At 40.1% G+C, this 14,496-nt stretch overlaps 1 protein-coding gene across 1 annotated transcript; it reads right to left on the minus strand.

The window, feature by feature from the left end:
- Positions 1-22: 22 nt before the first annotated feature.
- On the minus strand, positions 23-9,252 carry LOC132980834 (transient receptor potential cation channel subfamily V member 1-like). Its single transcript, XM_061047182.1, has 15 exons — positions 8,975-9,252; positions 8,435-8,589; positions 6,459-6,611; positions 5,815-5,952; positions 5,408-5,712; positions 5,107-5,283; positions 3,444-3,599; positions 3,251-3,346; positions 3,084-3,154; positions 2,842-3,007; positions 2,194-2,260; positions 1,775-2,088; positions 1,403-1,512; positions 513-619; positions 23-428 (listed from the first exon to the last, which is right to left on the minus strand). Exons 1-15 carry the CDS (start codon positions 9,112-9,114, stop codon positions 349-351), a joined length of 2,235 nt encoding a protein of 744 aa, XP_060903165.1. The 5' UTR covers positions 9,115-9,252; the 3' UTR covers positions 23-348.
- Between the last annotated feature and the right edge of the window lie 5,244 nt (positions 9,253-14,496).

A 14,496-nucleotide genomic window follows, 5' to 3' on the forward strand; every position in this document is an offset into this window, starting at 1 on the left:
GTTTTTATAAATAATTATTAAATTCACCACTTAATCACAAAGTTTATTCTACAGGTGTGAACTTTATACACAAAAAGGACACTTTTAAACAGGGGAATTGGGGTAAAAATGAAAAAATCTCTGCACACCTGAATGTGTAGCAGGAGGGTAAAACGTAAAGAAAATGAGAAGTGCTCCCGACCAGTGTCTCGCTTTATGCTGGCATTTATTTGGAAGCATAAAGCGAGACAGTGTGCTGTTTGTTAGAGATGGCATGTAGTATGCAAAATGTTACTTTTATTCCCACATAAAAACAGAATCAAAATGTTCAGATTATTAACCGGTTAAATGCTGGATGTTGTGATAAATTTAGGGAATGCTGGATTGCTGTGGTGGGTGCCGTCTTGCACGGATCCTCTGCAACAGTGGATTTAGTCTCCAACGACTCCCTGGAAGATGTAACTTATTTTAGTGACATTAGAGTTGTATAAAAACAGAGACAACAAATTGTGTGTGTGGTCTTGTTGCCATACTTGGAGTGTGGCTGTTGATCTGTTGCCTCATCATGCGATCCCCAGGGTCTTCCTCCCGGAGTCCCCCAAGATCTGACGTCCATTGTTTCCAATTCCTTTCCTCCACTCTGAAGTGGGAGAGGAAATACATAATTATTTAAATGACAATATCTTCATATGCAGAAATTACATTTAAGGATTTTTTTATTGTTTTTTAACTGTAATAAGATAATCCACATGAAGCGGCTACATGTGATATTATTTGACCGAGTAGCATTGATTCTTTTTCATACACCACAGCACAAAACCTCTAATAAATTGCACAATAAAACCACTTGCAGAATTGAGGATTTCTTGATCTTTGTAGTTAGGATGAACATCACTAACTACACAGTTTAAAACTACCCCTTGAGGCAGCATCAGTACAGATTTGCGAGGGGAGCTTTATGGTTTAAATGGCCCAACACCAAGACAAAACTCAAACCACAATGCCGGTGCAAGGAGCCGTTGAAACCATGCTCACTTTGGTGGAAAGAATGATGTAGGTCAGTTTTTCAGGTTTTGTACTGGAGACTTGAGTAATGGTAAATGAGCTTTTAATGTTACACAATACCATGTTAACAGTTTAGGGAACACCCTTTGGCTCCAGCATGGCTGTTGCCCATTTGACAGAAACAGGGTCCAAAGGAAGACGTGGTTAGACCAGTTTGGTTTGAAGGAACTTGATTAGCCTTCACAGAAGGATGACCTCAATTTAATATTTTGGAGGAACAAGAATGGGGATTGAAAGCCAAGCTCTCCTGTGGCCACACAAATGGGCTCTTTGGTCTCCCCATGAGTCTTGATTGTTTCAGTCACAAAGGGGGGCCCAACAAGTGGCCTTGTACGACTTGTGGTTATATGATATGTACCTGAAAAATCTTCGATTTCCGATACACACCACGTTCGTCTCTCCGGAGTACAGTTTACTCCTAAGGAAACTCGGCACAGACCTCTCAATGTCGAGAATTGTAACGGCTCTCTGAGGATGTGCAGCAGAACATTTAGAGGTTAGCAAAACAATCATTTTAAATTCAAATACGATTTTTCACATTTCTTAAATTAGATTTTTGTTCACACACTATCGAAAGACAAAGTTAAAGTCATATTGTCTTTTGACTTAAGGTTGATGTGTTTTATGTATTATCAGTAAGCATCAGTCGTAGGAATTATCATTCTATTCTATTACACAAACCAATCCTGGATATATTTTTTTAAAAGCCTGTTTACAGACAGCTTCCTACCTGCAGGTTCCAGATGTTTTCACTCTCTTTGGAGACGCTTTCCACCGTGCTGCCCATCAAGGCTATGAGCATGTTGAGCAGCAGGATGTAGGTGAGAACTATGTACAAGATGAGCAGGATGTAGAAAACTTCTTTGTACTGAACCCGGTCAGTGAACCCCAGATCGCCCATACCAATAGTGAACTTGAACATTTCCAGTATTGTGAAACGGATGTTATTGTAACATGGTTTCTTGCATCGCTTGACCTTTCCTCGTGACAGGGTGCCATTGGATTTATTTCCTCGAGGGGTTTCCTCATGAAGAGCAACAATAGCTACGAATAAAAAGATCAAAGTCAGAAGCCTTTTACTTGGAAAACATTGATAGTCTTCATCCTGAATGTTTTATTAAAGGAATTTAGAGTCCAGGAAAGTCTTACCAGCAGAAAATCCAATAAGCAAGACGCTATAGACACATAGAAAGTGAAAAAGGTCGACCATGATCATCTGAAATGAGAAACAGACTTTTAAAAAAACTATTTCTCACTATGTATCCCGATGCTAATTAACAGCCTGTCCTAACAGCAATGCGAGCGAGCGTCAGCAACAAAATCAGTCTGAATCTATTGCTTTCCATTGGAGTCTACTAACTGCCCGCGAGCAACGTAGCGTTTCTATTTTCTTCTCGTAGACGGACGTAGAACGAGGAAAGAGGGGATTTATACACAGCAATGACACTCGCTTTTTTCACTCAACAGAGCTTGTTGTACAAAGGGGAGATAGCGGTTCATAAATATTCTCCACATCCGTGATTGAAATGTTGTGCTTTGACTTATTTTCCGCTCACCACAAGCCATTTATTGACGAGCTTCTCTGTTGTGATTTGAGCCAACAGCTCCTAAATACAAAGCACCACACTTCAGTTTGTCCACCTTCAATACAAAAGGGGAAACTGAAATTCACAGAGCAAAGAGTTATATATTTAACAGATGCAATTTTGGACAGCCAGCGTGCGATCATGCGCGATGTGACGCGATATATACAACGCTCGCGTGCTGTTAGGACACGGTGTAAAACATAATTCTTACTCTTTGCATCATGACGCTGTACATCCCCATTTCTTTAGAACCTCTTAAGTAGTGAAGAACGTTGATCCAGGCAAAAGCAAGCGAGAGCACAAGGATGCCAACGTACTCTCTCCTCCCACAAAAGTACAAAACTGTGCAGATCAGAAGGAGTGAAGCCTGCAGGAAACTAAAAAAGGCAGAAATGGTGAGAAGGCATACATTCACAAAAGTTTGAGCTTTTAAGATCTCACAGTGATACCTACAACATGATGTCACTGAATCCGTCCATGTATAGAGCCTTGAACCTTGGGGGCTTCCTAATGAACATGGTAATCTGTGAAATTAGAAGTCACGTTGAAAGAAAGAATTAGCTTTGAATTAATTCAGATTCTTTTTGTATGAAAAATTGGAGCAAATAACATTTTCTGACCGTTTTATAGAAAATCCACACTGCTCCAAGGACACAGATGATCTCACCGATGCATCGCACGGAGTCAACTGTGACATCTTCAACAGGAAACGGTGGCTGCAGATCAAAAAGTTTCGGTCCATGCTTAGACTTAAAAAATACCTAGTTTGTCCTGTTTTGACAGAAAGGTTGGTGTTGTGTTTTTTTGCGCTACCTGTCCTTTCTTTCTGTAGAAGGCCACAGCGGTGAAGATGAACACGTATAGCAGATAAACCAAGAAATTCATCAGGAATACCTTGGAAGCAAACCTGTCCCACTTGCCCTGGAGAACACTGCAAAGAGGCTCAATCTGCAGCATCTCAGGTCGATTCTGTGGTGGGAAATGTACACATTAAAAAACACTTACTTAACTGCAATCAAAGTTCTTTGTTAAAGGCTTTATATGTGATTTTTTGATCCAGCAGATGTCGCCCTTGAGCACCAGCATGAAATCAAAACAACTTGCGTTGCATTGTTGTGTTAGCATGCTAATGCTATCGATCTTTATTATGCTCGTATCTTCACACTGCATGTAAATTTACCTGAAATGAGCGTGATCTAGAAACACAGTTAAGCAGTGAGTACAGTATGTTATTCTTCTTTTCTCTAGTCCCTCAATTAAACAACTTTTATACACGAGGGGAGGAGTCAGCCGACCGTCCTGGCGATGTAAACAAACTGAAGATAGGACTCTGAAAACTCTGAAAACATCACAGACAGTGGGACTCGGGTGTTACACCCATTGTAGACAGTCATGACTCACAGAGTTATTTTCAGAGGATATACTTGATTTATATTATATTTAAGTGAGAAAAATCACATATAAAGCCTTTAACTTTATCATTGCATCATACAGGGCGATGAAGGACTGTTTGACAAACATGTCAGTATACTGCTCCTCACTTTCATAAAACTACTCTTCAGTGTAGGCTTTCTTGGACAATGTTACCTTTGCTATCGCCATTGTTATTTATGGAATATTATTTTGTCGTCTCAAGTTTGACAGATGCCTTCTCCGCTTTGTGAACCATAACTATGACCATATATATGTACAAGAGAGAGGATGCTCATTGTTTCATATCTATCCTGGTTAACAGGTCACCATGGTCTCAGCCTGTCCATCACAGGTAGTCATGATCTTAAGTGGACTCTTTTCTACTGTCGATTTCTCTCTGAATGCGCCCATCATTATGCTGTACTAAGGGATACATAAAACTAGTGATTTAAACTTTGAACCTCTTTAGAAAAAAGCTTTCTTTACTGGGGTTATGATTCAAAATGATTTGAAGGCTAATTTTCTAATTCTATAAAGTCTGACAACTTTTTTTATTTGTTTCTTTTGTCTCTTTTATTTGCCACTAAAACTTTGCTAAATGTTAGGGTGCTTTGCTAATTTTGGATGAATAATGGGTCTTTGTAAATAACATAACAGAGTATGGACCATACCTGCTCTTTTTGTAAAGTTTATTGAGATAACGTTTGTTATGAATTGGCGCTATAGAAATAAAAAACTTTTTTTGCGATCCGTGGAGTTTCCCTCTGCTGTCCATCAGCAAGAATAAAGGTGTTAGGCAATTGCTCATTGGCTTTGGTCTTCAAAGGCTACTTTCACCTCTAGTATACAGTCTAAAATCCTTAATATCACTTCACCTAATCCTTAAATACTGTCACATTTTATGTGAGGCTTGCATGTTAAAAGGCTTCATGGCTACCATGAACATAGATCAGTAAATTTCTTAACCTTCAAAAAACACACTGCAGTACTATGGGAAAAATCATTGTCAATCATTCAAGCCTTTATATTCATATTATTAAATATTAAAATAGATATTTCAAACCGGAATATCGCTCCCAAAGACTACTATCGCCAACACAGAGCGGTCTTCATCAGTTTCAATGGACTTCAGGTCATAAAGGGAGGAGTGAACAGGTCCATAGTCCCATTCTGCTAACTTCCTGGACAGTGGCCTCGTCTCCTCCTCTGTAAATTCCCGGTGTAACATGTGCTTAAACAGCTGGTCATGAAGAGGGAAGAAAAGAGTGTTATCTTGAGTCACAACACCCAGCATTGTCTCATGATTTGCACACATGACACTTAATGTTTCAAAGAGTATCTGACAAAAACAAAAATTTACACACCCCGATCTTGCCCAGCTTAGCAGCTAACGTCAGAGGAGTATACCCCTTATTATTCTCAATATCTTCCAGCTGGACTTCAGTTTTTTTTTCAAGTTTGCTGTGCTGTATAAGAATGTGGTCATAAATCATTGAAATCATATCCGTGCTTTCTATCGTATTATCTGCGATGACCACCAAGGTGTGCAACACAGTGTTTCCTTGCGAGTCTTTCTCAGTCAAGTCGGCTCTTCTGTGAGGATTTTCCATGAGGAAGGACACAATATCCGGCTGATTGGTGCAGGCAGCCAGTGACAAAGGAAGCTCACCTATTGGAAACATACAGAATTGAGAGAAATCATAATATAGAACTGTAAACAACATGGATACAAAAAGTTTCTTCTTGTTAGTTTTACGCTGTAATGACCCACCAAAATAGAAACCTAGTCCTGCATTTCTCTGGAAGAAGTTCCCGTTGGCTTTAGCCTGGACATCAGCTCCTTTCTCAACCAGCAGTTTCACATGGTCAAAGCTCCTTCTCTCGATAGCAACGTGCAACGCTGTCTGACCTGTGGCGTGTTTTGTAAAAACAAAAAGAATGTTGTTCATGTTTCTGCAGTGTTTTTCTCTAAAGCTTGGGAGAAAGTTTATTAATCAATTATATAAATTTGTGAGTGAAGCCCTAAACTCTTCTTTTGACAAATTAAATTAGATAAAATCTCCACAATCTCCTAAGGCTTAGCAAACGCCAAGTAATCAAAGCTTTTAAGTCATGTGGCAAGGATGTACTTTCTGCTAAATTTGTGTGTAAAATATTGCACATTCTTCCTCTAACCATTGTGTCACACAGATTGAGATTCTATCTATACAGACTTCTTAGGATGCATAATAGTACAATTATTATCCAAAAAACAAGCTCCTTTTTTTGCCACTAAATCCTACATGCTGTTTCTATATTTTCATTTGAAGATCAAAGTCGAGGTTACAGAGCCTGAATACCAAGCAAGGGCTTTACATGTCGTAAAAGAGCTAAAATTTTACTCAGGACAAAAACAATAAATTTAGTTTCACTTACCTTTGTAGGTAGGATCTTTGTAAGATGCATTTATCAAGTTTTCCAAATCTCCAGTTTTCTCGGCGATGTCAAGGAGAACTTCAATGGTGTCATTTTTGCCATCTTTAAGATTCAGCAAAGCTTTCAGGAGTGCAGTTTTCCCATTTATTTCATCTGAAAGTTCCAGACAAATTGAAAAGTTGTAATCCCATTACACAGATCTGGGGTCTCATTTATAAAAGAATGCGTAGAAATCCATACTAAAAATGTACGTGCGCCAAAAACCCGGAAATGGCGTACGCACAAAATGATTCAGATTTATAAAACCGTTCGTACGCACACCTGCACGCAATGTTCCCTTTATAAATCACGATCCACCTGGAAATGTGCGCACGTAGACTAGTCCCATGTTCCGCCCTCTACACGCCCACAATCAACCATAAACGGTCAACGCAAAGCAGCTTGTGAATGAAAATGCATACAAACGAGGGGGCGGAGCAAAGCTTTCCAACGCTGGTTTAGACGAAGAAACGAAACTTTCTGACCCAGAAACAGGAGAGTTTGTGAATGAAGTGAAGGATAAAATGGACATATGGATAGTTTGCTGCAGCAGGAGGATCACAAACTGAAGACAAATCAGAGAGTGACACCACGTCGCTGCTGCATTCACGCTGTCCTATGTGCCAAAACATCCACCGTTCATCATTACGCACGAGTATATCTGCAATGTTTACGGGACCCACACTGACTTCTTCATATTGTCAGAGAGGTCACGTCAGTCAGCAGTCTGCCTCACTCTATCATATTAGTAATCAAAAGTTTGATCAACGAACAAAAACATTTGATTGTTGGTCCCTTTTTTTCGTGGGAAACTCCGTCTGCTCTGTGACTCATTATGAGGATATATAGGCCTAATGATCGTGTCAGAGATGCCCCGACTTAATGTCCACACTTGAATTATTTACAGAATAAATACGTGCAGCTGATGAAGACGTGCTGAGTATGGAGGAGGCGAAATGTGTGAAGCCACCGCCGTGTCTCTGTGCGCTCTGTGCATCTTGATGCAGTCATCTTTATCAAAACTAAAAACCACACTTGATGATAAATGCTCGATATTTAAAGATATTAATGAAAACTGGAGGCTCTATGGTCTTTGTGTTAGTCTAATGTTTAACTCTACATCAGTGATTACGTTTGTGTACGAGTCCGGTCCACTGAGGTCCGTCCGGGACAATGAAGGCAAGACGGAGCTGATGCAATATGTACGAGGCGGACTTTTTTTGTTTTGTTTTTATTTGTTTATATCATAATTAAAGTGACTTATCGGAAATGGCTCACTACATGTGTGATTATAGCCTAAATAAAACCATCGGTTTGAATGATTCTAATGACGTGGATCTGTCAGTTAAGTTTGATATTTAGTGAAATAAGATGTGGAAGAGACATCAATATGTATCTGCAGGCTTCAATTCACCACTTAGCCGTCTGTGTCGCCAATGTCCCCTGCCTCCAAAATGAACGTACGCCTGGGTCAGAGTTTGCTTACCGGTGCGCACATTTAACCGCCAGGTTTGTTTTTATAGATCACAAACTTTGCGTGGGAAAAGGCGTACGCCAGTTTCAGACCCAGTTTTGTGCGTACGCCACGGTTATAAATGAGACCCCAGGTGATTGAATATAGTACTTCTGAGTCCTGTTAATACAGCAGTACTAGAATAGCCCCTTTTGGTAGGAAAACATTCTTATTATTTTTCTAAACATTGCAGGTGTTACATAAAATCCAAATTGCCTCATCCACTTATTCTGCCCTTCTATTCAAAAGGCTCTCATGCTCACCTTTTCTAAACAAACTTTGTTTAAAGTAAACAGTGTTGCTTTGTATGATCAGAATTAATGACTCAGTACAAACCTGGTCGTACTATTTCATATTGACATGAACAATTACAACAGGATATTGTGGGTTAATAATAAAGCACTTTTTTTTTTTTTTTACTTGCCTGTGAATTCTGGGCTTGTAAGTTGTTTATTGTTATCTCTCAGGTAGTCCAGCAGGCCATTGAGTTGAATTGCGTCGCCCTGGGATGCTGCTTCAAAGACTCTCTCTCTGCTGAATTCTTTACTTGGAATTCTGTCTACATTGTCACAACATTCACTGAAATGTAGGAAAGCATACAGTTCATACAACGCATTTATTAAAGATGTTTGACTATACAATACTTCATTCAATATTATTGAGTGTCCATGAATATTTAACAATTAACACACTCAATACAGTGTCAACAACATTGGTAACATGAGTGTCTTTTGAAAAAGGTCCAGACCAGCTTGAGACCAAATAGGGCTTCAAGCTTATTTACCTGAAAGCGGCCACCATGTCACCTGATACTAATCATTAACTCAAGGCTAGTTTCTTTTAGCATCTATCAAACCACACTGATTTAAGTGTCAGCATCATTATCATGAAATAAATAAAAGGTAACTTAAAAAACCTTAGAGAACAAAATCCAGCAGCAGATCTCCATCTTTGAACTGCTTACCCGGATATCAAAATGTTGGTATCCATAGGTGCATGAACAATCTCTGGGCTGTCTCTCCCAAGAAGCCAATCCAGACCAATATCTTCTTCCTCTTCTTGGCTCATGTATGGATCCATTTTGTCCGGTGGCTGTCCATCCATATTTTTTGTTGAAAAAGCAAGCCTTGATTATGTGTCAAAACGGTTTCCCTCCACATGTAGCTTAACAACTATGATGAGCTACAGCCCGACAGGTGTAGTTTCGACAGTTGATGACAGCACTGTAGTGTGAATGGCGTCTGTTGCCTTGGTCATAACTCCTCCCTTCACCCTGAGGGCAGACCTGTTTGCATAACAGCATTTTCCGGTTTTGGAAACAAAAGGTGGTATGCTTGAGAACACACCTGCTGAATGTTATCATACTGTCTCACTTTCAATGAGATGTTTGGATTGGTTTAATAAACTGTTCACAGGAAGTTTGACACGTCTACAGTTGAGGCCATATATTTGAATATACTAATGAAAGAATGTGGTGTAAATGTCTTTAGCCCAACTTAACATGCTTCCACACAATTTGTATATGAAGTTATAAGTATCATTTTATCTTACAGGATTTTTTTATTGCCTTTAAGTTGCTTCATTTTATTTCTAGATGTTTATCTTTCCAAAATGTATCTTAAAATACAATTAATTGATTATTGCTATTTAGGATGATGATACTTTAACCTTGGGAGGTCAAATGTCTTGCTGTCAGCGTTTTTGCTGTCAGCGGCACAACGAAGCCCTCAGGGTCCTAACTATAGGACAGACAGAAAAAGCCCTGTTCCGACCCTCTTCAAGCTGCAATATTTATGCCCTTGCAACGTTTCGCCTACCATCCAAATGTTGCTGAGGCGTTACCACATGCTATTAAGTGACAACATTTTGATTTTTTTTTATAACCTTTTTGGCACAAAAAAAAGAAGTTTTCCTTAATGTATTTATGGTCACACAGTACGGTGGTATTTTCTTTATAACTCTAACTCAGGCTTTTATGAAGGATACCAGTAATGTCTTATTAGGGGTGTGGCAGATCTGAATGCATGTGGTTGCAATTATAGTGGTTGGTCACAAGACTCCAGGTCAGCCTCAGCCACACCTCTGTTTCTGTAGCTCATCTTCAAAAGCAAGTGGGTGTACTGAGCATTATGTGTGCAGCAAACAAACTAGAAGGTATAATAAAAATAATAATTTTATTTATACAGCATTTTTCAAGCCAGAGGCACAACGTGCTTCCCACAGACAACACAATCAATGAAGGAAGTTAAAAACAGATACAAAAAAAAGTAAAAGAAAGAAAAATTATTATAAAACAAGTTAGCCTAACAAAATATGCTTAAATCATGTGATTGCACAACAGAGCTGTAATTACTAAAACAGTTGTGTAACAAAGGGTCTTAAGTCTGGATTTAAAAACAGAGACAGTGTCAGCAGCTCTAACATTAACAGGAAGACTGTTCCAATGCTGAGGAGCCTGTACATCAAATGATCGATCACCCTTTGACCTTAGTCTGGACTGTGGAACTGCTAGGAGGCCTAACCCTGAAGATCGCAGAAGCCGTTTTGAGTGGTAAGGAGAGAGGAGTTCATTGTTATGGTCTGGTGCCTGGCTATGTAAAGCCTTGTAAATTAAAAGTACAATTTGGATCCTAAAAGAAACGGGTAACCAATGCAAAGAGGCTAAAACTAGGTTGATGTGTGCAAAGCATTTTGTCGTTAGAAGTCTGGCTGCAGAGTTTAGCAGTCTGAAGTTTGGCTACATCTCGGGCACTGAGGCAGGTAAACAGGGCGTTACAATAATCAATGCGAGTTATGTAGTTAGGGTAGTCTGTTGTAATCTGATGGCTTGATGGATAAATATAACTGGATATCATCTGCATAACAGTGAAAAAAGATAAGATATTATGGTGACTAATGATATGACGTGAAGGTAACATATACAAACAGAACTGGTCCAAGAATTGAACCCTGCGGTGTGCCACATGTTGCCTGTACAGTTGATGAACTAAAATAATTAATGGTGACGTAAAAGCTACTGTTTGACAGGTAAAGGCCATTAATAATAAATTATTTGTAACTCTAAGAAGAGCGGTTTCAGTGCTGTATTGTTTGCGAAATCCAGATTGCCTTTTCAAGAATTTTTGAGATGTAAGTTTTTTTTAAACTATTGGGTCAAGGCCAGGTCTTCCTTTCCAGGAAGAAAGTTTCCATATCAACTGGTCTGAAGTTCTCTAGCAATTTAGGATAAGGACAGGACACAATCATGAGAGAAATGGGATGGGCCGACATAAATATAGACATATATCAACCAAAACATTGATTGAGACGCTTAATTAAAGGTGTGTCATCATAAGGAGTGAGGAATGTGCATTCGGCACCTTGTTTACACCACACCTTCTTGCTGGCAGAGGTTAAAAATGTTTTACCAGAGTCAGATCTTTGAGCATTTTGGCACTGTCCTGAAAAATAAATTCCACCAAGAAAGTGTGTGAATCAAAACAACGTGCCATTAAGTATGATGCAGACATACTGCAGTAGTTGTTTTGTTCTCATTTAGTTTTAAGAGCAAAAATACCTTACTTAAAGTCAATACAAGAACTGTTCTTACTGCCCTTGAGGCTCAGTCCAACTGATCTATCTGGTAAATGATCAATGAAATCCAATCCAATCCAATCCACTTTATTTATATAGCACAAGTTTAAACAAACACAAGGTTTCCAAAGTGCTGCACAAGAGAGTAAAATAGAGATAACAAATAAATAAAAATATATAAAAATATGCATGTGTACACATAAAACAAATACAGTCACATAAAACACATAAAATCAACACTCTACGTGGGGGTAAAAGCCAAAGAAAAGAAGTAGGTTTTAAGAAGAGTTTTAAAACGAGATAGAGAAGAGGCCTGCCTAATGTGCAGCGGCAGCCCATTCCAAAGCCTTGGAGCAGCAATAGCAAAAGCTCGGTCCCCTCTGAGCTTAAGCCTAGCTTTAGGGACTGTCAGGAGCAGCTGGTCAGCTGACCTGAGAGATCGGCTAGGCATGTAGGGGTGCAGCAATTCAGAAAGGTAAGGAGGGGCAAGTCCATTTAAGGCTTTAAAAGAAAATAAAAGAATTTTAAAATGAATCCTAAAATGGACGGGCAGCCAGTGAAGTGAAGCTAAAATAGGTGAGATGTGCTCATACTTGCTTGTGCCAGTTAAAAGACGTGCAGCAGCATTTTGAACCAGTTGAAGACGCGCAATGGAGGACCCACTAACCCCCATATACAGTGCATTACAGTAGTCCAGCCTTGTGGTCACAAAGGCGTGGATTACTGTCTCAAATTGCTGTCTCTGAAGGACTGGTTTAATTTTTGCCAGCTGCCTTAACTGGAAAAAACTAGACTTCACCACAGCTTTAATCTGGCTGTCAAATTTAAGGTCTGAGTCCACTTTTACACCCAGATTGTTCACAACTGGCTTGTGATACTGTGCCAGAGAAACCAGATCAACTTGGGGGAGGGTCACAGAAGTGCCACCAAAGACCATGACTTCTGTCTTGTTTTCATTAAAATTCAGAAAATTTAACGACATCCAAGCTTTAATGTCATGTAAACATTTTTGCAGTGGGTTAGTGGAGTACGAATCAGCCTTTTTGAGGGGGACATAGATCTGGCTGTCATCCGCATAGCAATGAAAAGAAATGCCATGTTTCCTCAGAATAGAGCCAAGTGGTAAAAGATAAAGAGAAAATAAAAGAGGGCCAAGCACAGAGCCCTGTGGTACCCCACATGAAAGAGGAGCAGTGGAGGACACAGAGTCATCAAGGCTGACACAGAAAGTCCGATGTGACAGGTAGGACCTGAACCACTCTAGTGCTGTGCCACTGATGCCCACCCACTGCTCCAAACGAGCAATCAATATATCATGGTCCACTGTATCGAATGCTGCAGTCAAATCTAAAAGTACAAGGACAACACAGTGACCAGAGTCAGTAGCTAAAAAGATGTCATTAAAAACTCTTAAAAGTGCTGATTCTGTGCTGTGCAAAGTTTTAAAACCTGATTGGAAAATCTCTAGAACATTTTGTTGATTTAAAAAGTCCATGAGTTGGGAATACACAATCTTCTCTAAGATTTTAGAGAAGAAAGGCAATTTTGAGATAGGCCTGTAATTTGCCAAAACAGCAGGGTCCAGTCCAGGCTTTTTTAGTAAAGGCTGCACAACTGCATGTTTAAGATTTACAGGGACTACTCCAGTGGACAGACTGCTATTAATAACTGAGAGACAAGATGGCCCAACAGTGGGAAAAACCTCCTTAAATAAACGAGGCGGGACAGTATCATCCGGAGAGCCTGAGGGCTTCAAGTGACCCACAATCTCCTGCACAAAAGACAGGGTCACAGGCTCAAACGTGTCCAACACAGCAGAGCAGGGGACAAACACTGAAGGATCAGAAGCAGGAGGTGAATTAAGTGCTCTGGCAGATGTGACTTTGTCAATGAAGTGATGAAGAAAGTTCTCACACACAGCAGGGGAGGCCTCAATTCCTCTCTGTGGTGCATTCAGAACAGAGTTGATAACTTTAAACAGCACACGAGGCTTATGACAATTTAAAACAACGATATCAGAAAAATATTGTCTTTTAGCCTCTTTCACAGTGGATTGGTAGTGACGCCAGCAGTCCCTCAGTGTCTGAAAAGACACTTGTAATTTGTCCTTTTTCCACTTTCGCTCAGCTTTTCGACAATCCTGTCTGGCAGTGCGGGTTGTTTCGTTCAGCCAGGGCTCTGATTTGGCTTTCTGCTGCCTGGTCTTTAATGGAGCCGCAATGTCTATGGCAGATTGACAGGTGTCGCGAAACCACGCGTTTAGAGCCTCTGTATCCTCATACACAGACTCGGGAAAGACGCAGTTCTGACTAAAAACTGCAGAGAAGTGAGCAGCAGTGGAAGGGTTAAAAACTCGACATCTGCGAGCAGCAGCGCGAGGTTTAACAGTGGGACAGCGGACAGCAGCTTCAAACAGTACAGGCATATGGTCAGAGAAAAAGGCGTCACAGACCTCCAGGTTAAGAACAGGCAGACCATAAGATAACACAAGATCCAGTGTGTGACCGCGTTCATGTGTAGGCCCAAGTACAGACTGCACGAGATTAAAAGAGTCAATGAGGTTTAAAAAATCTCGCGCCAAAGGATTATCAGGGCAACACACATGAATATTGCAATCTCCGACAATAAGGACCCGGTCATATTTGGGCATAATATCAGCCAGGAACACAGAAAAATGTGTTAAAAAGTCTCTGTTATATTTGGGAGGCCGGTAGATCACAGCACACAGAACCGTGTGAGAATAGCCCAGCTCAAACAGACTGAGCTCAAAGCTGGTGAAGGAGGATGGCAGCAATAACTGTTTACACTTAAACACACCTTTAAAAACAGTCGCAATTCCCCCTCCTCGGCCAGACGTCCGCGGAGAGTTAAAAAAGCAGCAGTCGTCAGGTAAAAGTTCGGCGAAGACACTGG

The sequence above is a fragment of the Labrus mixtus genome, chromosome 9, assembly GCF_963584025.1.
Source record: "Labrus mixtus chromosome 9, fLabMix1.1, whole genome shotgun sequence".
In the NCBI taxonomy this organism is placed as follows: Eukaryota; Metazoa; Chordata; class Actinopteri; order Labriformes; family Labridae; genus Labrus; species Labrus mixtus.